At 46.7% G+C, this 23,549-nt stretch overlaps 1 protein-coding gene across 1 annotated transcript in view; it reads left to right on the top strand.

The window, feature by feature from the left end:
* Nucleotides 1–23,549, top strand: part of LOC142587755 (protein-cysteine N-palmitoyltransferase Rasp-like) — a 47,747-nt gene that overhangs the window by 7,998 nt on the left and 16,200 nt on the right. Inside the window, exons 2-6 of the mRNA XM_075698980.1 lie at nucleotides 8,258–8,349; nucleotides 10,290–10,357; nucleotides 12,192–12,302; nucleotides 16,112–16,306; nucleotides 18,622–18,855. Of these exons, the coding sequence (XP_075555095.1) occupies nucleotides 8,258–8,349; nucleotides 10,290–10,357; nucleotides 12,192–12,302; nucleotides 16,112–16,306; nucleotides 18,622–18,855 (700 nt within the window). The remainder of the gene's footprint in view (nucleotides 1–8,257; nucleotides 8,350–10,289; nucleotides 10,358–12,191; nucleotides 12,303–16,111; nucleotides 16,307–18,621; nucleotides 18,856–23,549) is intronic.

Raw genomic sequence — 23,549 nt, 5'->3', positions numbered from 1 at the left:
ATGCGCAGGGCCCGCTCACCAGGTGTTCTGCGCACTTTTCCTCCTTTCTGACAAGCAACCCGATACCCGGTTTCTCCTGCCCTAGAACCTGCCAACCACCGCAGACGCTAATTTCTTGGTGTGAGGATATCGTATAAATGAATATGCGATTTACTGTCTCAGCAGCTCTGTTTTTTCTTGTCAGATTTCTTTCGCTTTGCGTGAGACATACCGTATCAGCACGACAGGTATTCAGTCACCTTTCGCTGGCATTCTGTGTGTTCCACTTATTTCCTGCTCCATCAAAGGGGACAAACCAAAAGGCCTCATGAGTTCATTTACCTTGTCCGACAAGCCCTCATTCTCACTGTGCAAAAGAATTCGTATTTCAAGGTCGTGCCTCCGTCCACATTGTTCAATGTCATTCAGCTAGTTTTGCAAGTCGATGATATTGTTTTCAGCAGCGGAATTTTTCATCTCACTTTACCATTCCTTAATCTCAGTGATTTCTCGATATTGGTTGACCAGGTGCTTATTTATTTCGTCATATTGACTGAACATGTGTTCCGGTGATGCCTTTAAATCAACTACTAAGTCTTTTAACTGGAGAAAGGAATCAAGTCCGTCCAACTAGCCCAATATTCAACTCTTTTATTGGAATCAACTTTCTCTGCCAGAGGTAGTAATGCAGATAACTTTGCATTCCCAGATTTCATTTCGCTAATCAAGTAACTATGTTCACCTGAAGGTGCTCCTTCGTCAATAACGGGCTTGCGGAAATACCCACCAGCCTTACCAGTTCAACGCACCCACTGCAATAAACCGACAACAGTTTTTATGGCGTTGAAAGTCCTAGCTTTCAGGCCTGAACAGCTACCAATGTTATAACTAAAATCACATCCAGAGCAGACCACCGACAAAGCAGCAGTAGCAATTTCTTGGTAACAGGCAAGACAGTTGTCAGATTCGTCAGCCATATTGAGTAAGCGGGGGGAAACAGTCGCGCGCGGTGGCAGTAACAGTAGTTAGTGAAACCAATTTGAAAGCACCAACCTGCGAAACCGAAGAAACTCTGCTTAGATGCGCTGTACGCTAAGTTGACCACGCTGCCGCTGCTGCCGAATGCGACTGCACCAAAGAAACGTACAGCAACACCGATGAAAGTGCGTAGGAAGTGATGAAGTCGTTGACAGCCGATAGCACTCATCCAACCATCGAGCGCAGAGTACAGCTGTCCCGTTTATCTTGATGAGCCTGCTCGTCTGGCCAGAGGCAAGTAACGGCAGCGTTGAGACCTAGCGAGCTACACCAGTGTCCATGGCAGACGTCATACGGCCATCGGAATCCGTGTGAAAATAACTGCGAAACAGAAGGAGGGGGGGGGGGAACGCTGCTTAGAATCACTGTACAAGGTTAATACACCTGGTAGCGAAGCTTCCATAGAAGCCCATACGTTCAAAACACGGCGGTTCATCGGCGGTTTATGGGGCTTAGCGCCATCTTTACGAGGAGGGAACACTTCCGGCGTAAGAAAAAACAATGTGACGCCATATCCGTTAAAAACAGAAGTGACGTCATTTTGTTCTCAAAGGCGCGAAATTTGTTTTTGTGGGCTGCCATTAGAGCTCTATGTTTAAATGCCCCGCCATTCAACTTGATGGGCGTTTCGAGCTTTCAGCACGGAAAGCGTTGCAAGAAAATCGGCCTTACGGGTGTTGAAATGGCACTCCTGAACAGAACATACTTGCTTTCGAGGCTGACGAAAGCTTTATGTGTAGAGTGCTGGTTCTATTGTCCGACGCCAAGCCCATTGGCCTGCGCAGTCGAACGTAGACAATTAAAGTGAGCAACTATCTGGTGGTCGTAACTCACAACTTTTGGCTGAGCAGGTTGAGAAACGACGGAGCTACCCCCGTCACCATATTCAGAGAAACGTCGAGACAAGCAAAAGAGCACAACGTGTTAGGGGGGGGGGGGGCATATTGTAACAGGTGAACTTTACGAGCGCGCCTCTCTGAACTCTTCAAGAGCTACATTGTTTTGCAAGCGAAAGTGGCAAGAAAAAGGGTATTTATTAATAATGATAAAATAAAATAGAGTTCTTTTCTTTACTCGTCAGGCATATATAATATAGATAAGGAATTTTATTTTCGTTGAATGATTCTAATTGTCTCTCGCTTTCATTAAAAAAACGCTTTTCTCATTCCCAACATTTTTTCCTTCCGAACCTGCTGCTCCCATAACTGCTGCTTCCAGTCACTGCTCCCATAACCACCCTTGTTGATGTCGGTGACAATTTTTTCTGAACCGCTTTTCGCCCGAAGCTTCGCGACCTATTTGGATCGACCTTGCACTGTATGTGAAGGTGACCACGTGGCCGCTACTGCCGAATGCAACTGTTTTACAGTGCATGTTACATCTGCGTGAGCATGTGTGTGTGCGCGCTCGTTTGGAGCGAGTGCTTGTCAGTGCTCGTGCGTACGCGTGTTCTTACGCTATAGTTTACAAGCGCATGCATGGTCCTGCATGTGCGTACTGTGTCAACAACACCTAGATAGCACAAGGCCTGTTTGCTCCAATCTATGGCGTCACGCTACCTGGCCTGAAGTTTCCATTGACAAAGCTGGTGTGATGAAAGCGATGACGTCTGAATCACTGTTGCCAACTCTGGAGCATCCCCATTAGATTCTATGGCAGTCGGGCCAGGTAACATGACATCATGGATCGGAGTGAAGAGGCCTTGTGCTATCTAGGCGGTGTTGGCTGTGTCCGTCTCTGCTTGTATGGTCGTGAGGTGTGCGTGCGCACGCTTGTGGGAGCATTAGTACGTATGCGCATGCTTCTGTGCCGTGTTGCATTCGGAGGCGATCCCACCGCTGGCAACCAGTTGTAAGAGTTGAGGAGGACGTCGGGTTGAAAAATTGGAGGTTTATTTACATTATTTACAGTGAGACGACCAAGAAATTAACAGTCATAGAATCATTACAGGCCGGCAGCAACTCGGACGCTGCGGCCCGTGGCAAGAAGCTCGAAAGAGATGAATCAAGGAATGCTCTCTTGCTGCTCCCAGTCTGTGTCTTTTAAGCCCTTCGGTGTCTAGAAGTCACGTCACGTTCGGCCAATCGGCGAGCCCGCTCAGGTGTCGTCATTTTCGGCCAATGGTAGGCGCCCGTGCGATTGTGTGACACCCGGCGGAGAGGGTCGCTCCTTGGTCCCCAATTGTCCGAGTGCTTACTTCTCTCTGCGGTCTTGCCTTCCCGGTCTGCAACTACCGTGACAAAGGCGGACGGGGGGGGATTGCTGCCAGGGCTTCACGGTGCATTACACCCGCCTTGCCTCTTGGACCCACGTTACCTGGAACAGTGCCAGGCTCTCGCTTCACTTTCAAGAAGAGTCAAGCAGTGAGTCGCTCCAGATGCGGCGTACGAGGTGGGGGCCGCCAACTTGCTTGCACGTGCCGCGCCTCGGGAATGTGGTATACGTGCTTCTGCGCTCCTTAATTAGCTGTGGCGCGATTCGATGTGGTCTGGTCAACTCGAAAGAGGCTCAGGAAAAGGTCCCGTATCTAACAGCTCGTCCTCGCCCCGGAAGTTCGGAATGGCCGGTGAAATCAATTCGCTGGCCATGAGGAACGCTGAAAGAACCTGCAGGGTACTGGTGTCGAGCCTCGTTTGACGAACTTCGGGATCCTGGGCCCTGGAGAACGTACGTCGAACAAACAAGACAACACATCGCTGCACCACGTGTAGGCGCAGGCTCTCCACCTCTGACTCGCCAGGCTATTACTGAGTCAAAATGAACCCTGATCTTTTATTTCCGCAATTTTGACAAAGCAGTTCCAACCACCTTTCCAAACCGCTATCCATTCTTCCCCGAATGCCGACAAGATCAGAGTGTTATTTTTGTATCACAACAAAGGGTCGTTGTCGTTGCAAACAAATAATGAAAACAGCCGAACATAACTTATGTGCCCTAATTTCGCGAACAGCCTTTTCTCACCCTAGCGCAGTGACGTACTTATCTCACGTACTGTTGCCACTGAACAGTCTCGCCATATTCACAAGTACGTAAACACAAGCGCGTTAGCCTTGTGGTCACTATTCAGAACGCGTACTTGCGTCGTAGGCAAACTTTTCATTACGCTTACTCACGTTTCTTCCTTTAGTCCTTACAGGACTCGTAACCTAAACATGAACTTAATTTGCTTGAACTACGCAACAGAGAGGAACCTTTAAACAAATGTGTCTTCTAATAACTTGTTCCACGCACGCGTACTAGAGAAATCAGAATACGGCTACTCTTAACACAAACGAGCAACCCAGTCATAAATCTGCTTCCTTCCGTCCACACAGGACACGCGCTAATAGACCTAAGAGTTCTTCTCTGTGCAAATGGTGCACTTACTGAAAGCCTACGAGCTTCACCTTAGAAAATAAAAAAACTTATAAAAAAAAGAAGGTTAACTAAAACACACGCGCGTTACCATGGGCCACTCAACGATAACCTTGACCTTCAGGTTACTCACACACACAAAAAAGCGCCTATCTACTCATTAATGAACACCTCGCGAGACTAAAGTTTTGCCTAAAACGCATCTTTCAAATCTCGGAGCTTCTCATACAAAACACAAACAAAGCTTATACTTTTACATATTGCAAGAAACTTAAATCGCGAAAATTATCCGATGCTCAAAAAATAAAACAAAACACGTTTCACTTCTACGGAAGCTCTCTTGGCTTCCAGTTTCCAATGTTTACTTCTGACGCATACTTTTGAGTCGTACTCGAGGTGGTCGCGGTTCGAAAGCTACTCTGGCTACCGAGGAACAACAAAAGGACTGACTCACTATCAGCTCCCCCAAGACGTTACAGTCTCCTGCCAATTTGCGTCCTGGCGCCCTGCTTTCAACACGAACTCGATTAACCGCGTCGCGACTCCGTACCACCTGGTCTCGTCTTGCCACCTTGCGCTTCTTTGTACTACACGCTGAACTTCGAAAAGAACGACGGACCGACAAGGAACATAACTGCCCCGTGCCCTTTGTTCGCGTCCGTGCAGAACATGCTTCTCGGTCACTTTTTGACCGGTGGCCCGAACGTGCTTGATGCGCACATGTCAACGACGATCGCACCCTTCTTTTCGTCGCGCCCGTCGCCGTTTCTGGCTTCGCTACATTAGCCACCGCATTCCGATATTTACGGCGTTTCTTTCTGCGGCGCTTTCTCTTGCAATTGCCTTTTATGCCGTCCTCTGGCGTCTCGTGCTGGCCGGTACACATCTCGTCGGCCCGGATCGGTCTCTTACCCGCACAGTCTGGGTGATTTTCATTTAAATCTACTCTCTCTCTGCCTCGACTGGCGCACAGCTCAACCGACTCTTGAACAATGCAGCAGGCTTTACTCGAGCAATGCAAATCGCACTCTTGTGAACTGCCCTCTACTGCATCGCCCAGCTCACGCTGTGCATCGGCACACAGCCCGTCGGTATCGATCGCTCTCTCACGCGCACAGTCCGAATGATTAATAACTGAATCATTCCTATCTAGGCTACCTAGACTGGCGGAGAGCTGCACCGATCCCTGAACAATGCCGTTGTATTCTCTTGAGCTACGCAGCTCGCAATCCTGAGAATTACCCTCAACTGCATCGTCCAGCTGGCACTTCACTTCGGCACGCAGATCTGACTCGACATGGGTGCTCGTGTCTGTCGGGTCAACGGTACCCTGTACCTCGCTAACGACTTCGATACCATGAGATGCGACGCACACGCGCGGTAACTGTGCCAATTTGTTCGCAGCTGGCCTAGCTGTCTCTACAGTCCTCTCTTGGTACAGCACCTCGTCGCTCTCACTCTGGCCTTTAACGGCCTCTGTTGCCACAAAGGCATCGTTAGTGGCTAGTCCTTTCCATTCACCTATGAATGTGCAGCCAATCTCACAAGCACTACTCTTCTCGTTGGCTTTTGGCGAAAATCCTCCAGATACTTCCTCATTCTTTCGCTCTGTACTGCCTACAGAATTTTCAGACAGGCGTTGTCTTTGTTCCTTTAACTGCTGAAAATATGGTATCTCTTTTTCCAATGCTGCCTTCTCTTTCTTGTACTTTTGCTTACGTTCGTGACTCTCACGCTTACGTTCACAACGCTCACGTTCCCGTGGTTCTTGTATCACCTCCCAAGCAATCTTACTGCTTTCATCATCATTGTCACTATCTTGAATCGCCTTTATTATAGCTGGAGTTTTCACCTGTTCGTCCGCCTCAACTCCCAAATCGTCGCACACCAACAACAAGTCTAACCTCGTCAACCTTCTAAGATCCATGGCAGCTGCCCCGACTGGTGGTTAGAACTGTTTTCCTTAATAATTTGTGCAAACACACAATGTACGACAAATTCCCGATTCCTAGAACTATCAAAATGAACACACAACATTTGAAGTCGGGCGAATCAAAAGGAAAAAACCACGCGCTCACTTACGGTTGCAGCACCCTGCCATCTGGTCTATTGGTCCGCTGTTCCCGTTTCCTCAGGACTCCCTGGGTCGAAGCCTCGCTCTTCTTCGCTGTTCCAAGTTCCTCGGGACTCCTTTTAGACGAAGGCTCTTTTTTGCTGTTCCGGTTTCCTGAGGATTTCTCTCGACGAAGGTTCATCCGTAGCGCTGCCACCTGTTGTTGCATTTGGAGGCGATTTCACCGCTGCCACCAGTTGCTGCATTTGGAGGTGATCCCATCGCTGGCAACCAGTTGTAAGAGTTGAGGAGAACGTCGGGATGAAAAACTGGAGGTTTATTTACATTATTTACAGTGATACGACCAAGAAATTAACAGTCATAGAGTCATTACGGGCCGGCAGCAACTCGGACGCTGCAGCCCGTGGCAAGAAGCTCGAAAGAGATGAATCAAAGAATGCTCTCTTGCTGCTCCCGGTCTGTGTCTTTTAAGCCCTTCGGTGTCTAGAAGTCACGTCACGTTCGGCCAATCGGCGAGCCCGCTCAGGTGTCATCATTTTCGGCCATTGGTAGGCGCCCGTGCGATTGTGTGACACCCGGCGGAGAGGGTCGCTCCTTGGTCCCCAATTGTCCGAGTGCTTACTTCTCTCTGCGATCTTGCCTTCCCGGTCTGCAACTACCGTGATAAAGGCGGACGGGGGGGATTGCTGCCAGGGCTTGACGGTGCATTACACCCGTCTTGCCTCTTGGACCCACGTTACCTGGAACAGTGCCAGGCACTCGCTTCACTTTCGGGAAGAGTCAAGCAGTGAATAGCTCCAGATGCAACGTACGAGGTGGGGGCCGCCAACTTGCTTGCAAGTGCCGCGCCTCGGGAATGTGGTATACGTGCTTCTGCGCTCCTTAATTAGCTGTGGCGCGATTCGGCGTGGTCTGGAGAACTCGAAGGAGGCTCAGGAAAAGGCCCCGTATCTAACAGCCTGTTGTTGATCTATCTATTTGTGGTGCGTAGTATTTCTATAGAGCGCATAGCTGTTCTGAACTATGTGTATATATTAGCAATGTAGCATAATGACATGACATCTGCATTTAGCTTTCTATCTCTCTCTCCCCTTACCTCAGTGATGAGTATTAGGCTTGGGACACGCTCTCCAAGACCACCTGTCCAGCTTTCTCCTAATTAAAACCTTCTCCTCTTCCTTCATCTGCCTACATGTGCATTTGTGTGGCTGTGTTGTGTATGCCTGTGTGTGTCCGTGCTTGTGTGTGTGTGTGCCTGTATTTGGTGTCTGTATTTTCACGTGAGTGGCTCGTAAGGAACTCTGGGGTATCACGTGCCAAAACGCGTGTGTTTGTAAAAGAGTGCATGTGCTTGCATTTGTCTGAGAGTTCATAGTTTATATATGTGCGACTAAGTGAGCATTTTCTTGAATTAACATGACCGAGAATTAATGAAGGAAACAACACAAACAAAAAGAAACCGCAGACATAGGGCGTGGGGGGGAGGCGCTGGTATGCAACCTCTCCCAAAGCAGCGTGCGACGAACCCCGTCAGCTTGGGAACGGCGCATTCCGTAAACATAACGAAAGCTTGAGAACACAACGAGGGCAGGTGTGACTGTGTTTGTATGCGTGTTAGTGTTTTTGCTCTCTGCATGGTTTGTTGCGTGTTTGTGAGGATGTTTGTGGGTGTGTACACATGTGCATTCGTGAGTGCTACTTTGTTTTTGTGTGTGCACGTGCAAGTGTTCTTGTGTCTTCATTTCTATTGCAAGTCTGGATGAGAATATGCGATGTAACGATAACAATAAAACTCAATTTCTAACTTTTAAGATGGAGATGGACTCCGGGAAAGGTGTACCACTGGGTTCTTTCTTACACTGCCGTCGGCTATGCATTCTGGCGGTTCGCAACCACCGAACAGAGTAAGTGAATGGCTTGAAGATTTCTTTTTTCCCTTTCGATCTCTTGCGCCCTTGATAAGCCGCGAAAGAACGTCGTTTGCAGACTTTCAAGGCCAACCTTTCTTTCCCTATCTTCTTGTACATTTAAGAGAGTAGGATTTTGTGTTATTTGGTGATACATAATTGACTGCGGTGAAACAAAATAGACGGGGCCAAAGCAAGACGAGACTTCTCTGTCTCATCTGCGTCGTGTTGTTTTCGTCCCGCCTATTTTGCGCTTACCGTAGTCAAGTACTTCCCCGCATTTCGGCGTGGTTTGGTCGGGCGCTGTTTCTCCTCTCTGTGCCATAGCCGGACACGCAAAAGAGCTGGGGGAGGTTTACGTGTGCAGTGATGCAATGATTATATTTATGCACCGCTCAGTACAAACCTTTTTCTGATGCCCTCGTTGAGTTTTTGCACTGCGCCATTTCCAAGCCGACGGTGGTTAGTCGCACACTGGGGGACGTTGATGCAGCGATAACGCGATGCTGCAGGCTACGTAGGATCCTTGAAGAGGGAAGAATGGCAGTGAGAGGCGTACGGCACAGGCAAGAACGATGCATATCTAAATAAAGTCGTTCATTCAAGTCGGGTTCTGAGTGAAGTGACAGTTCTTGACTGGCCATCGAAGTGAGCGTCATTCTTATCCTTAAAAACGGGCGACCATCGCGACAAATTGTTGCCTCATCTGAAGCTACCCTTCTCCCTCAACGATACTTTCGCATTTTTTTTACAAGTTTCGTGTGCAACTGTTAAGGGCTACTTTCCCCACTATCGTTTCCTCTTGTAGAAAAGGATCCCGAAGATTGTGAAATGCCGGGCCGAAACGCGGCAGACGGGATGCAGGTGTCAAGCACTCCCCATAAGTGGAGCCAACTCGAAGATAGCGCAATACTGGGCCGTCCGGTGGCGGAGATGCAGTTCGCCATTAAGGGGCCCACATACGCAGCTTCGCTGGTCATCCTTCTTCGTAGATTGGAAGGGCACTGAGATTTTTTCAAGTCTGAAAGATCGTATTAAGAACTGCAAATTTCAACTCTGATGTTTTAGTGCTACACTGCTCGGCTACGTGAGCTAAGTGACCGGCGTAACTGCAGGTTTTGTAATATACTCCTTGGATTTTGCAGAAAGTCACTGGCCATCGAAGTGAGCGGCATTCTTATCCTTAAAAACGGGCGACCATCGCGACAAATTATTGCCACATCTGAAGCTACCCTTATACCTCAACAATACATTCGCATTTTTTTTTACAAGTTTTGTGCGCAACTGTTAAGGGCTACTTTCCCCACTATCGTTTTCACTTGTAGAAAAGATCACGAAGATAGTGAAATGCCGGGCCGAAACGCGCCGACGTTAAGCATTCCCACACGTGGAGCCTCATACGTGGGCGGAGGTGCAGTTCGCCATTAAGGGGCGCACACACACAGCTTCGCTGGTCATACTTATTCATACGGTGGAAGGGCACTGAGGTTTTTTGAAGTCTGAAAGACCGTATTAAGTCGGACAGTATTAAGAACTGCAAATTTGAACTCTGATGTTTTAGTACTACACTGCTATCCCGGCCGCGAAGGCCTCATTTCGATAAGGGCGAAATGTGATAACACCCCTCTACTTAGATTCAGGTGTACGTTAAAGAACTCCAGGTGGTCGAAATTTCCGGAGTCCTCCACTACGGCGTGCCTCATAATCAGAAAGTGGTTCTGGCACGTTAAACCCTATAATTAAATTATTTGTTACTACACTTCTCGGCTACGTGAGTTAAGTGACCGGCGTAACTTCAGGTTTTATAATATATTCCTTGAATTTTGCAGAAAGTCCCACTTTCCTCACACTGAAATGCCGTGCGTAAAACCAGAGACGCATCGCGTTTTTTTTTTCTAACTGTGTGGGATGACGTACTCATTTCCTCTGCTTCATAGAAACCTTTCTTCTGGAGCATCAAGGGGGTTCCTTCAAAGACAGCCCTTTCGGTCTTGAGCAAAAGCAGGTAAGTCACTCGCTGTATGGTACTAAGCATTATGGCCACTATTTTATTGCAAAAAGATGAGATTAAGGCGCGCAACATGCATACTGGAGTAATGCAATCCCTTACTTACCATGCGCGCCGTATACCACATCTGCGCGCAGCTCGTGTTAAAAAATACCGGTAACCTTGAGCAGCACAATCCCACTCCGCAGACAGCCATGGAAATACACCAAATCGGCTCGTCACCTTGATACAGCGTTTAATGCCGTGATCTTCAACGTCATGCACTTCATTTGACGCCTTGTGAATATAGCTCGTGCTGGTTCTTCCTGTGCCCTACTTTATTAATTATGTTCGCCCTTGTTCGTCCCTACGGGATCCCTCCTTACTGAGGATTATTTGTGCACGCTGGAAATTAAACAGCCTTTGTGTACGTTCATATGATAAACAATCCGCCTGTCTTTCCTGGGTGCCGTGAGTTCTTGCTAATTTCTAAACATGTGCTAGCCTCCTTTCTCAGGGAACCTGGAAAAACGGGGTGCAGGTTATCCAGGTTGTGGAAAAACAACACATGCATGATTAAAATAGCTTGGCACATTGTATTCATATCATCTGGCTATAGCTCGTCGCATCCTAAGCTATCTCACCTGGCAAAGGTTATCGTGCTTCGATGGGTATCGTGAGCGCAAAACAAAATGTGTGTGCCCAATTCATGTAGCATTCTTCTGGCAACAGAACGGCTGAAGTCCAAGCTCCCTTGAGAAAGGCTAACTTTACAGACCTCTGCGCCCTGCGACAATAGAGGTAATTCACTTGCATTATGCTAACTCCTCCGTGCCCGAAACTATAGTCGGGCTTACCCTGTCATTACATTTAGATATCGCTACCCGCCGGGCCCGCTGTGACTTTTGTGTTGCGCTGCTATACCCCAAGGTTGCAGGATCGAATCCTGGTCGTTGCGGCCGCATTTAGATGGGGACGAAATGCAAGAACGCCAGTGCACCGTGCATTAGGTGCACGTTAAAAACCCCAGGTGGTCAGAATTTACCCGGAGTCCTCCACAACTTTGTGCCTCGTAATCGTGTCGAAGTTTTGGCACGTAAAACCACAGAACTTAATTTCATTTAGAAATCACTGTTCAATTGAAAGTTGAAATATTGCTTTCTCAGAGAAATTTCTCTGCAAACTTCAGAGCTAAATCTCCTCATATATTTTCTACGTGTAGACACGTATAACAGCAGTTGACCTATAAGATTTGTGCAATGCCTTCATGCGGATGACGACACTGGGTTTCTGTGCCGGAGTATATTTGTGGAGACAAATTGTCGCCAGGCGTTGTTGCTTTATGTTCTAAGTTGCCATCTTTGCGTCTGAGGCGGCTATGCCGACATGTTCTTCCAACCCGCGAAATAACATAACTGAAGCTTCGACCGCAGCCGTTCTAGCAGTGAAGAGCTACCCATCATTATGTAGATAAGGTTTATTAATATAATCACCCATTCGCCTACCTCGACAAACAATAACTCCGTGGTAATAAATTAGTGAGATCAGGTAGCAGGGATATCAAGCAAACGCGAATCATTTCTATACGTAGTTTCTTAACAATTTGGCAAGAACATAAAGTGGTGCGGTTACTTGTTAAACTGAACGCGTACAATGCCAGGAACCGTGAGAGTCTGACGGGCGCGCGTGTAGACATTAGTGAAACCACTAGGACATCTGTGTAGAAGCATACCTACCGATTTTTTTTTTCAAATGCATGTGCGCTATGTGTTTACGCCATCACTGGTAGATGTTACGTTTCGGGATTCATCAAAATTCATACTCACTAACAATGTTTTATCCGACCATGTAGGACGCTGTCAACTGGGAATGGCAGTCCACAAAGTACGTCATGGTCGTTGCGTGGAAGTGGCATCTGCTGCATCCCCTACTAGCTCGGGTGATAGCCGGCATCGCACCGTCGGTAAGCATTGCGTTCTACACCGACAAATTCCAAACACAGTTGCTACTGCACGTGGATTTTTTGGGGAATTCAGAGATAGCTAAGCATAGGTATTCAACTTTCGGACAACCGAGAAAGAGGAAGGTTTCCGCCATGCCCCGGTAAATGTTACCACTAATACTAGCGAGCTAGTATTGGAGCAGCAGTTAAATTACATCTCCACCTAAAAAATGGTGTCCCTGTAAACAACAACGTGGCCCGTCATTAACAGCTGTAGCTTGTAGTCATCTGAGCAACCGCAGCTTCCGAACGGGCAAGATCTGTCCCTAAGGGCAAAAACTGTCCTAAGGGCAAGCACTGTCCCGGTTTTGATGTTACCGGACCGCTTACGACATGTTTCTTACAAACGCTGTTGTGCAGCCCACGTTACTGTGGATAATGGCCTAGCGGGACATCTCGCTTGCCTCCATTTTGAGCTGCTAGTATTGGGAGTCTCGGAAAGCACTGATTCATTGCGATTGGGGTCTGCGAAAGCTGTATGGGACGCCTGGTCGACATGCGGTGGTAAAGCAGGCTACAGTATGTGTACTGTGCGGCAAAAGTTCAAAGTTTTCCGTTTAACATGAGCCTTGCAAGTGTGAAATGCTCACTTTGGCCCTATCTTATACGGAATACGAGACGCGTAGAATGTTTCTGCTGTGTATTTGGTAAACTAAATGAGACACCTTATTCTTATTTTTCCTTTTTTTTTTGTAAGTGGTTAGGGGTCATGTGCCGGCCAAGTTCAGGGCTTGCGCGCTAATCACATCGTTTGGAGTAAATTATTTATTCAAGCTCTCCCGGGCATTGCCGGTGTGTTTTACGAGCAGCGTATACTTTATCGTACTTTACATGCTCAATCAAATCTGCATTAAGGATGAATTTAATCAAAAAAGAGGAAACATTATGGCTGATAGTTATCCAAATCATGAGGTAAATTACGAATTTCTGCGAAAAGTATCTCAGCTGGTGCTCTGATTCTTTTACGGCTGTTATCTGTAATGTTTCTTTGAATCCTGTAAAATCTCTATGTCACTGTGCGTGTGTGTGTTTTTCTAAAGCGTAGCTTTCTGTACCTCTTCCTTCGACTTTGCGAAGGAAGATGAAGAAGAAGAGAAGCAGCAGCATTTTATTACCAAAACGTTGTTTTATGCATTCAAGCACAAAAGTAACTGAAACGCCAACGCATTTCTCCGCAAAGTTCGAGAATTATTATCTCGAAACTGGTGTTGTCCCGAGAATTCGTTCCAAGTGGATCCACCATGTGATCTCCGAGGCCAAAATATCCGAATTGCTGCTGCTGCTGACGATATGTAATGTTTAATGGCGCAAGGGCCAAATGTGGCCAAAGAGCGCCAAGGCAGGGATGAAAAAAAAAATATGGGTCATAAGGTACTTAGTGAAAAATTAATTAGTGATATTTTTGTTAATTAGTCGAATATGCATTCCCATTTTTTCTGCCAGCACTGTCCGCCGCGTCGCGTAGACCACCTCATGAACTATGATTGTGCTATCTGCCACAGCCAACCTTTCAGAGTATTTAACAGTGTCCTCTGAAACACCCGTCATACGTACATGGAAGAAGCGTGGAAAAGAGGAAAGTCGACGCGAGAAACTCGTTTGTACCTTACGATCGCTTTCAATCAACACTTTTGTACCTGCCACGGTAGCTTGACCATTAAGAGATTCTTCGAGGTCTCGAGTTCAATCCGGACCATGGCAGCCGCATTTCGACGGGAGTAAAATAAAAAAAACGGTCTCCATTCAACGCTCTCAAAGTGGTTGGATGCGAACCTGTAAACGACAACTGGAACGATTCGCCATTGCGTCTTACCTTGAAATTATTCACATGGTGCCGTTCAGATGTACTTTACCTAATTATATGTGGTGGAATATGGAGACAAGAAGACGAAATGATTCTTTGACAGAACGCTTGTACATTTGTCGCTGCTTTTTAGCTTTATTTCCCTGCATTTCCAGGAGCTGCCCCTCCCTCCGTGCTGCAATGGATGAATAGATCTCTAAGAACTTTCCTGGTGGGCAACCGTCATGATGGATAACGTCCAGGAAACATGGAAGTGCGTCAAGCGATATAGACAGCGAGGCCACTGACTTATGCTCGGACAAGTACGACTCGCCGTACGATGACTTCAAGGTCGTGATGGGAAGATCAGCAAAAAGAAGGCTACTGCGGGCATCTTCGTCACCAAGTGCTTCTACCATGAAGAGCGCACCGCAGCGCTGGCCACACACTGTGCTCTTCGTGCCCGTGAACCCAGCGACCAATTCGCGGTTCCTAAACAGGCAGGTCCTCTCTCCGTCGTTCGAGAGAATCGCACCAAATGAGATATAAGACATACGACATGAGAATAAACTCGCGAAAGAATGTCCTGGCAGTTGGTTGGTTACATCGCAGTGCCATACAAGGCCTACGTAATATAACAGATCCACAATGTAAAGGTACACTTAATGATCCCAACAGGTGGCGATGGTACTGCGGTCGTCATTTATGACGTCGAAATTGCCATGCCGAAAGACGACCTCCCAATACAAATCAAAGCAATGACAGAAGGAACCTTCATTACTAAGATTTTCAGACTGAGAAACACGCTGTGTGAAGATTTTGTTGGTAAGAGATGCCCTTCTTCCCCACGTCAAAGTAGGACATGCGCGCCTGCCAGTACGACCATTCGTACCGAAGGCCCTCCAGTGTTTCAAGTGTTGCAAGAGTGGCCACGTAAAGGGTGTCTGCTGGAACAACGTCATGTGAGCCCCACGGGCACGACTTTGTGGCACGGCGTCTGTCTGTCTGTCTGTCTGTCTGTCTGTCCGTCCGTCCGTCCGTCCATCCGTCCGTCCGTCCGTCTGCGTGTCTGTCCGTCTGTCTGTCCGTCCGTCTGTCCGTCTGTCTGTCTGTCTGTCTGTCTGTGTGTCTGTCTGTCTGTCAGTCTGTCCGTCCGTCCGTCCGTCCGTCCGTCCGTCCGTCCGTCCGTCCGTCCGTCCGTCCGTCTGTCTGTCTGTCTGTCTGTCTGTCTGTCTGTCTGTCTGTCTGTCTGTCTGTCTGTCTGTCTGTCTGTCTGTCTGTCTGTCTGTCTGTCTGTCTGTCTGTCTGTCTGTCTGTCTGTCTGTCTTCAGTTTCCTCTGGAAGTCAAGCGAATCAATAACTTAACGACCAACTAACCAACTTATTGACACTTTGGTTGATCAATTATTAACTTGCATGCTCAGTCTGTCACTCATTCAGTCAGTTAGTTACTTGTTCATTTAGCCAACCTGTCTCGGCCATTTTCCTAGGTTTAATTTTTGTTTCGGCACCTATTCCTCCAAATAGATTCACCAAGCAAATCACTTCTAAACTTGGCCATCCGATAACGTTATTCCTTTACAGTGCATAATTTAAATGTGTACATTAAGGCCCAAGCAATATCAAAATGCTGAAAAGTAATCTTAGTTACGCTTCGGTTACATCTCATGCTTCCAGGCGTTAAAGGTGTTGCCAGGGCTACTGCATAACTATGTCCGTCGCCTGGCAGTACCTATACGGTAGTGTTCTTTACATCAGGTGCTTTAAGTAATATTTCAGGTTCTAATTTTTGGTGCATTTTGCACCGTCCGGTACGCCATCTAAGTTATAATGGTAACCTTCATCGCATGCATATTCTATCTTTCCCTTTCGTTTAACTTAAGTCACATATGCACCAAAAAATCACAAAAGCCCGAAAGAACAACCAGCATTCTTACGTAAACTCCTAATTCCCCTCCTCACTGCCTCGTCGCTAACCTTCTCGCAGCTGGTTTCCGTCTTCTACGCTGCCTACTCCTTCCTGTTCCTCACCTTCACCTTCGGCTGGGAGGTGGCTCTGCTGTTCGTGGGACAACACGCCGCGTTCTACGCCGTGACCGCACTACGCAGCCCAGCGCTATGCTACGTGGCTGCTGCCCTGATCCACTTCCAAAAGTTTTTCATTCCTTTCGATGCATACGATGTGAGTAACTCAACGGACCTGTTAGCAGCATAAGCATTGTCGCTCTTCTATTTTTGTTTCATACAGTACAACGAACAAGATGTATTGCCGATGTTTAATAACTGCAAAAAGAAGAGAAATTTGACTACTTAAAATGCCGCCATCCAAAAATTGTATGCGAAGACGATGCGCTAAAATTGAGAGAAACCTTGGTTAACATGAGTAGAAATAATCACAATCTAATCACAACATCTCAGAAGAAAAGAAACCATCAGCATAGTATGTATAAGAACACTACAAAGTGTTGCGAATATTCATTCATTCATTCAGAAAACTTTATTAGACTCTTTAAGCCCGGTCTTTTCACACCGAGGCGGGCCGCGTCCACGTCGGCACCTCCAGGCCGAGCCTTATGGCGCCATCGTGGACCCTCTGGACAGCCATTTGTTGATCTTGATATGAAGAGCTTGATATCTTGTGCCAGTAATGTGCGATTCAAGTTTTCTGTAGAACCAGCACATGACCTGTAATACACATCAGTAATTTTATGCTGAAATCAAGGTTTCTCGGGAAAACGGAATAAGCCAATGAGTTCAAACTTTCTGAATTTGAAAGAGATTTTAAAAGATATACCAGAGCACACAAAATACGTGGGTATTCTTTCAAACCTTTACCTTTTCTCCAGTGACGTAAATAAAGTTCAAATTTCTTTTCCTTTCTTTTATTTTTGTGTCGAGACCTCAAAACAAGTGTTGCAGCGACATGTCGCACTGCATGCAGCAGGGAACATACAAAGGCGTTAAGAAATCGCTTGCTCTCGCTTCATCAATGTCGCCATGCAGCATCATTGCAAGCAGGTGGATCCACCGACAGCTATGGCCTTACTTCGTTATTGCGAGAACATTCTCACTAATACAATTATTGCTCGTTTGAGGTAAATAAATTAAACATGTACAACGAATTTTAGACCGTTCATATTTCTTATAGAAATGCTATGACCTTAAAACATCTGCCGTCTTCGCATACGAGCTCTGCGGCGAGGCTGAAATGCTTTGCCGCTGCTTAAGTTACTTTCAAAAGACTAATTAACAAAAACGTATTGATGAACTTTTTATTAATGTGTTAGGGGCAGTTGTTTACGGATGCACAATGTCTACCAAATACGCTGTTTTTCGCGTGCCATCTTTGGGATAAGAAGGTGAATTATCATAGTAAGTAGCAACTTGTTCCACACGCTAGATATTTTATGTCCATGTATTGTTTAAATCGGAGTTGCGAAAGGGAATGCATTTAAGAAATCTCAGAGAAGTATTTTCTATCTCCCCTAGGTTCCACAGCACATCCAACGGAGAAATATACCATGAGAAACGTATCTTGTGAATCAAACTCAAAATACAGGAAAGAGTGGTTGCTTCTTGTTGGTAGGGGCCCAGCTGATACCGCACGAGCGAACTATTATCGCGTTTTGCACTGCGTTCCAACAATAAGAACATTTTGCCAACAAGGTGATACACTCCCGCAGTAAAAACGCAAGTCAAGGAATGCCATGTTCGTTTGGCTACTGCGCCCTTGGAGAAATATGAGAAGATATGTGAGAAACATAACAGATATATAAGAGATATAAAGTTATACTTTCGTAGCTTGAACTCAATGAGCGATTATGTAAGCCTCGACGCGCAGGTTCTATAGTGGCTTTTAAGGGCTCGACTTGCGGGTTCTTCACGTAACATTGGCAACTCTGCAAAAAAGGTTACACTTTCGTGAATAGTTTCACCATTGTTAGGGGAAACAGCACATTATCTGGCAGCTTACATTGACTTGCGGGAACCTCGTGAACCATGGATAAACTTACCCACGAGTAAAGATGCATCTTGCAATGCGTGCTCTTGGTAAAGAAAAATAACCCCATGCCGGGCTGCATGTTTCCTACAGTTTATATGCTGCCTATATTTTCAGGGCCGTGCACAGCCTAATAAAGGTTATCATTACACTTGGCACGCCATATGGATGTGTGTTCACGGGTATGGCCGAGCCTTCAGTAAGAACATCGGGACGAAAGGAATAAAGACGTTTTTTTAAAGTTCTCGGTGATGCCAAGAACAGTTTTGCAACGGAATGTCGAGTATCGCGCTCTACTCGCATGAAATTTGCGCATGGGCTCTACTAGGCTACGCGCAGTTTTTCACACAGTAGCTGTCTAGAGGGGCCCGACAAAGTGCAGCAAATCGTGGGCTCTGTAAGCATAAATATAAAGAGTCTCTTTTTAAAAAACCTTGTGATTGTTATGACAACGTATGCCGCCTTCATCGCGAAATTTCTTTCTTTTTGTCCTTCAGTACATGTATCCTAGGTACGGCATGATGGCCTACATGGCCGCCTACGTCACCTTCCATTGGAACATCTTGCGCGGCCTCAGCTTCAGTGTGGACTATGTTCAAGCCGAGCGCGAGAGGAACACTGGGGACAGTCAGCGTAGATTGCCGCCGTACTGGAAGACACTGGGCTACGTGTTGTACCTGCCCACGCTCTACCTAGGGCCACCACAGAGGTACAACGACTACATAACCCAGGTATGTCACAGTTATACGCACTTCAGTACATAGTTTCGGAACAAGTTAGACGACGTAGCCATTCCGGAAGAAAAAGTCCTGGGACCTAGGCCGAGGTGTCTTGCGCGCACAACGCGGCCATAGCGTTACTTGTCCAACTTTCCAACTTTCCAACTGCATATCCTTCCTTCTCTCTTTCTCTCCCTTTGTCACTCGTAAATGGAGCTGCTTCGAATTCTCGGCCAGTTTTCAGCGCGGAAACTTCTTTATCTCGCTGCAGTTCGTCATGCCGACTTCACACGCTCATGAGACAGCAGAGGTGTATTGATAATACACATACAAGTGCTACACACCTGTCCTTGCTGTCGAAGATTTAAAGGAAACAAGAGACCCTATATGAACTAACAGCCTGATGAAACCGACAGTGATGTCAAGAAAGCGCAGGATAAATAAAACGTTTTCATTTATCTGTGCAGTTAAGTAACAGAGCTTTTGTTTAGTATGGCGCTGTATCAGAAGGCACAGAATGATTAAGTGCGCATAGCACTTCTTTGTCTAGAAGCTGCAATAAGGGGCCTAAAGAAATTATCATTAAGAAATAACTGTTCATAGTTAATGGGAGGATCTGCCCGTATTCCGGCACTCCGAAGCACTTTCGCTTGCGGATTTTGGCCCTGGACACAGGCGCAGCGAATGGCAAGCGTCCTATGCACACGCGGCGACAGAGCACTTTGTGAACTTAGCACGGTCTTCTTCAGGTGTTGCACCGTCGGCTCAGATTAGGGATACAACATGTTGTTAGGATCGGCCTGCAGGGGTACTGCTCTGCAAAGCTATTTCAGCCCGCTGCACGTGCTTCAATCGACCCGCGTTGCTGGCGCCCTTCGGAGAACCAGCGAGGATGACAGCGCTAACCCACCATGCGCCTCGTTCGGAGAATCGGTGACGGCAGCAGGGCGGGCCACGTTTGGTGCCCGACATATTGTTGGTTGATTTGCCGGGTCTTCATGGTCTCTCTCGGCAGCATGAAGAACTTCCCTAACAACAGGGTGCTTGGCGGTAAGGGGGCCCCAGAATTCGTCACAGTCTGCTGAAACTCGGGGCGACTACAGGAGAAAGGCAGCTCTGGAATTTAGAGGCGCAAGACAATGGGCAACTGCCAGCCGCGCTGCGGGGGTCAGCTCGGGGAACCGATGCGCCTTTCAAGACTCAAGATAATGGACAACCGGCGGGTCGACTGCGTTAACGATGACGTCGAACGGTTCTCTCACCTAGGGATCTAGGGAGGACGTAGTGTTTATAAGCGGCTATTTGTAGGCTGCTTGTGTGTGCTCGTGCTCGTCAGTGTGCTCTGTGATCGTACTCGTGAGCTATGTGCTCGTTTGCTGTATGCTTCGTCTTGCGGGCTCCATTTGGGAGTCACGCTAGACTGTCGAATGTCTCTCTTGTTTAAAATGTAAATACTGCAAATAAACCATGTACGCCTCTATCCTCTCAAGTTCCTCTCTACGACCTACAACTCCTTCAACTGGTGGCAGCAGCGAGATCGTCCGATAACTCCTACAAGTGTATGCTAGCGGTGGGATCGTCCGACAACTCTAATAATGTGTGTCCAGTCAGCGAAAAGCATTTGGGCTGCAAAGATGGTTCGCAGGTAGGAGGAAAGTGAAATATGTGGGCCATCCGGCGAAGCGGAGTAGGTGATCTTCTCGGTTCCATTACTACAGTGTTCCTGATCATGACTTCGCATCGAGCGGACTTTGATAGTGAAATGGTATGACGCATGCAGTCTATGAATCTCCTCCCGCACACCCCTCGTTTTTCTACCTCGTTCAAACCGCATCACAGCGTTGAACGAGTCGCTCTAAAACTCAGCGATGTCAAAATTTTTTCGAGCAGCTATGTTATCATACCTATCGTGGTTGGTCTGTTCCTAGAGTAACAAAGATCACTGGATGCCCTACCACCGTGGTGCTATACTTTCATTGCCAGCAACGATGCCAGAAAGCTTCGCAAAAGCAGACATCACGTTCTTGTACCACAGATCAGTTTCACTAGGGGACACTGCGTGGTCGCCACGGACGCAGCTGTTCAGAAGAATCAAGGACGAGTGACCTTCGTCAGTGTGACACAACCCGGCATTCAAGAACTCGAAGCCACCTAGCAGAAACAAAACGTAGATACTTATATTTCGATAAACTTCATATTCTGCATAAAGAAAAAGACTCACTAGGCGAAAAGAAAATTTCGCCGCTGCTAAGGGCCGAACTTCCAACGTACTCACTACGCGTGGTGGGTACTATAAATGTCCTGCGCCTTGAGAGTGTAACAACAGCGTGTAATAAAAACCAAACGTGCATTTCCCAATTACAATTTCTCTGACTTCGCTGTGTGTTGACATGCTGTGGTTCTCCTTGAGTTTGTACTGTGAAGGAAGTTCAAGTGCATAACTTGAATATACTAGGCAGGCTACCACTATATATACAAGGTTTTAAGCAGTGTCTAAATGCAAAGTAGGCGACGTGCATAGATTCTTTACTACCAATGCATCGATGTAAGTGTCTTTGGTGTCTCAAAATAGTGTTACACGGTGGCCAGAGATGCGAGAATTCATTAAAGATATGTAACTACAACTATCCAGTGCTGGCAGAACACACGTAGAAGCTTGCCTGTATTAAAGCGAAGATTTCTTATCTAGGCTTCCCGGTCTTTTTCTCCCGGCTGCCTATGAATTCTGTTTCTGCTGCTCTTTTAGCCAATGGCTCAGCAACACAGAAAAAGGAGTCACGTGACCGATGGTTGGGTCGAACCCCGTTCTCAGGCGTGCTCCTATCGTGCCTATGCCAAGTACGTCATTGAAATAATTGTTGCGTGCATTGCGTCACGAATCACGTGGGCACATAAGCAGAGTCGTGCGAGCCAGTTTTCATCAAGCCAAAGTTTCAGGAATGAAGCGGGTGGGTAACAGTCAACCTTGCCTCTGTCTTTCAGGTCGTAATGTTCTGCGCACGAACCTTTCTTCAACATATTTCGCTAGGCAAGCGTCATATATCGCCCTCCCGATAGTCACATCCCTGCATCGACGCCTCACGGCGCGGATTTCGCACGAACTACTGTATGCATTTCGGCATAGCTTTTAAGCGGGGTAGTGCTTAAAAGATCTTATGAACTGTATGATACATGTAAACAGCACCGCAGCACGACATTACATATCACATAAGATCACAATGAATACAGTTGTAGGCATTGCATCTAGCTTTGAACCGCTTCATTAACCTGTTTTCAAACATTTCGCTTCAAGAAGATTCCGACAAGTGTGTTGGATATTCGAATTTTTCCATCTGCGTTAAGTAACTGAATCGTCTTTGAGCGCTTGTCGAGCAGTGCTATGGTGCTCTTCCTCAATGTTTATTAAACAGCACTGGCTTTTTCCTGACTTACGCAGAACCAAAGATATTGGTAATCACTCGATTGCATTTCATCTTTAATCACCAGCCTTTAAATAGCCAGAGTTATCTATCACTGTGGTCGCTGGCAGCATGACAGAGAGAAAACTAGGCTTATTGGACTGTAGTGCAAAGTATTTTATTTTTTTGAGGTCACTCAACTATACAAGCAAATACTTCCACTCCGCCTCAATTTACGTGAAGTGTTCCTTTTTTTTTTGACTAATTGTGTTTGGTTTAACACACAAGGCACAGGTGCAGGTACGTTGGTTAAAGGTCAAAGCAAGGACACGCGACGAGTAAATTGAAAGCTTGAGAGCTAAATTCGGCAGAAAGGAAGGCAGTTATAATTAAATTAAAGGGTAGAGGGAAAGACAAAGAAGCTGCAGTGACATCTGCAAAACCAACTTCTCCTTTGCTACCCTCATAATTGCCATGAAGGATTGAGGGGAAGAGAGAAAAGAAAGACGAGTTAACAGACACATTCTAAGCTGAGAACTTAAAGCCAAGCATTTCGAACAGCCGAACCCCAGCTAAAGACTTCCAGGGTTAACCCTGTAGCGTCAAATCTATAATATATGTTGCATTGGTTTTCATACCTCGAAATAGCTATTTAAGCATGGCAAACTTGAGCAATGACCATATTAAGCGTTTTCGATAAGCTGGACAGAGTTGTCAGTTGTATACAGATCAGCAAACCAATGACTAAATAGAAAATCACTGTACATATTACGCTACAACTAAAATAACATTTAATTGCTTCCTGTGTACAAATGTACTCTGCGTGGTCAGAAATCAAAGCGAACGCGCATTTTATAGATTTCCTCGATGTGAAACACTGTTCGCGCATTACAGGGTTTAATACGTTTTAAAATACACTCTTGATTTTGCGTGACGCACTCTAGATTTATTTTTTCTGCACGCACTGGAGAAAGAAAAAAATTGCATTCGTTGGCCTCGTTAAGGCAATCAAAATAAAACAAGTAGATAATCGATTTCGGGCACAGCGTTCGCTGCAAGCATTTCACGGTAAAGGTTACGGTTGAATGAAGCTTCAATTGCCGGGAAGCGTGAGGAGCAGTCAGGGACCGTTTAGTGCTATCGCTTTCTCCTCTTGAAAGAGAAGCTCAAGCGTCCCCCAAGATTCCTTTTACAGCCCGCACGAGTCCTACACATCGCACACATTTAGGAGCAACTCTCCAAACAATCTCGGGTGTGGGACGCGAAAACATTATATCAGTCTGTTCGTGAGAAATCTTCCTGCCCTTC

Source organism: Dermacentor variabilis, chromosome 7, assembly GCF_050947875.1.
Source record: "Dermacentor variabilis isolate Ectoservices chromosome 7, ASM5094787v1, whole genome shotgun sequence".
NCBI lineage: Eukaryota > Metazoa > Arthropoda > Arachnida > Ixodida > Ixodidae > Dermacentor > Dermacentor variabilis.
Note: the sequence above shows the minus strand (reverse complement) of the source record. Positions and strands in the feature narration are given on the sequence as shown.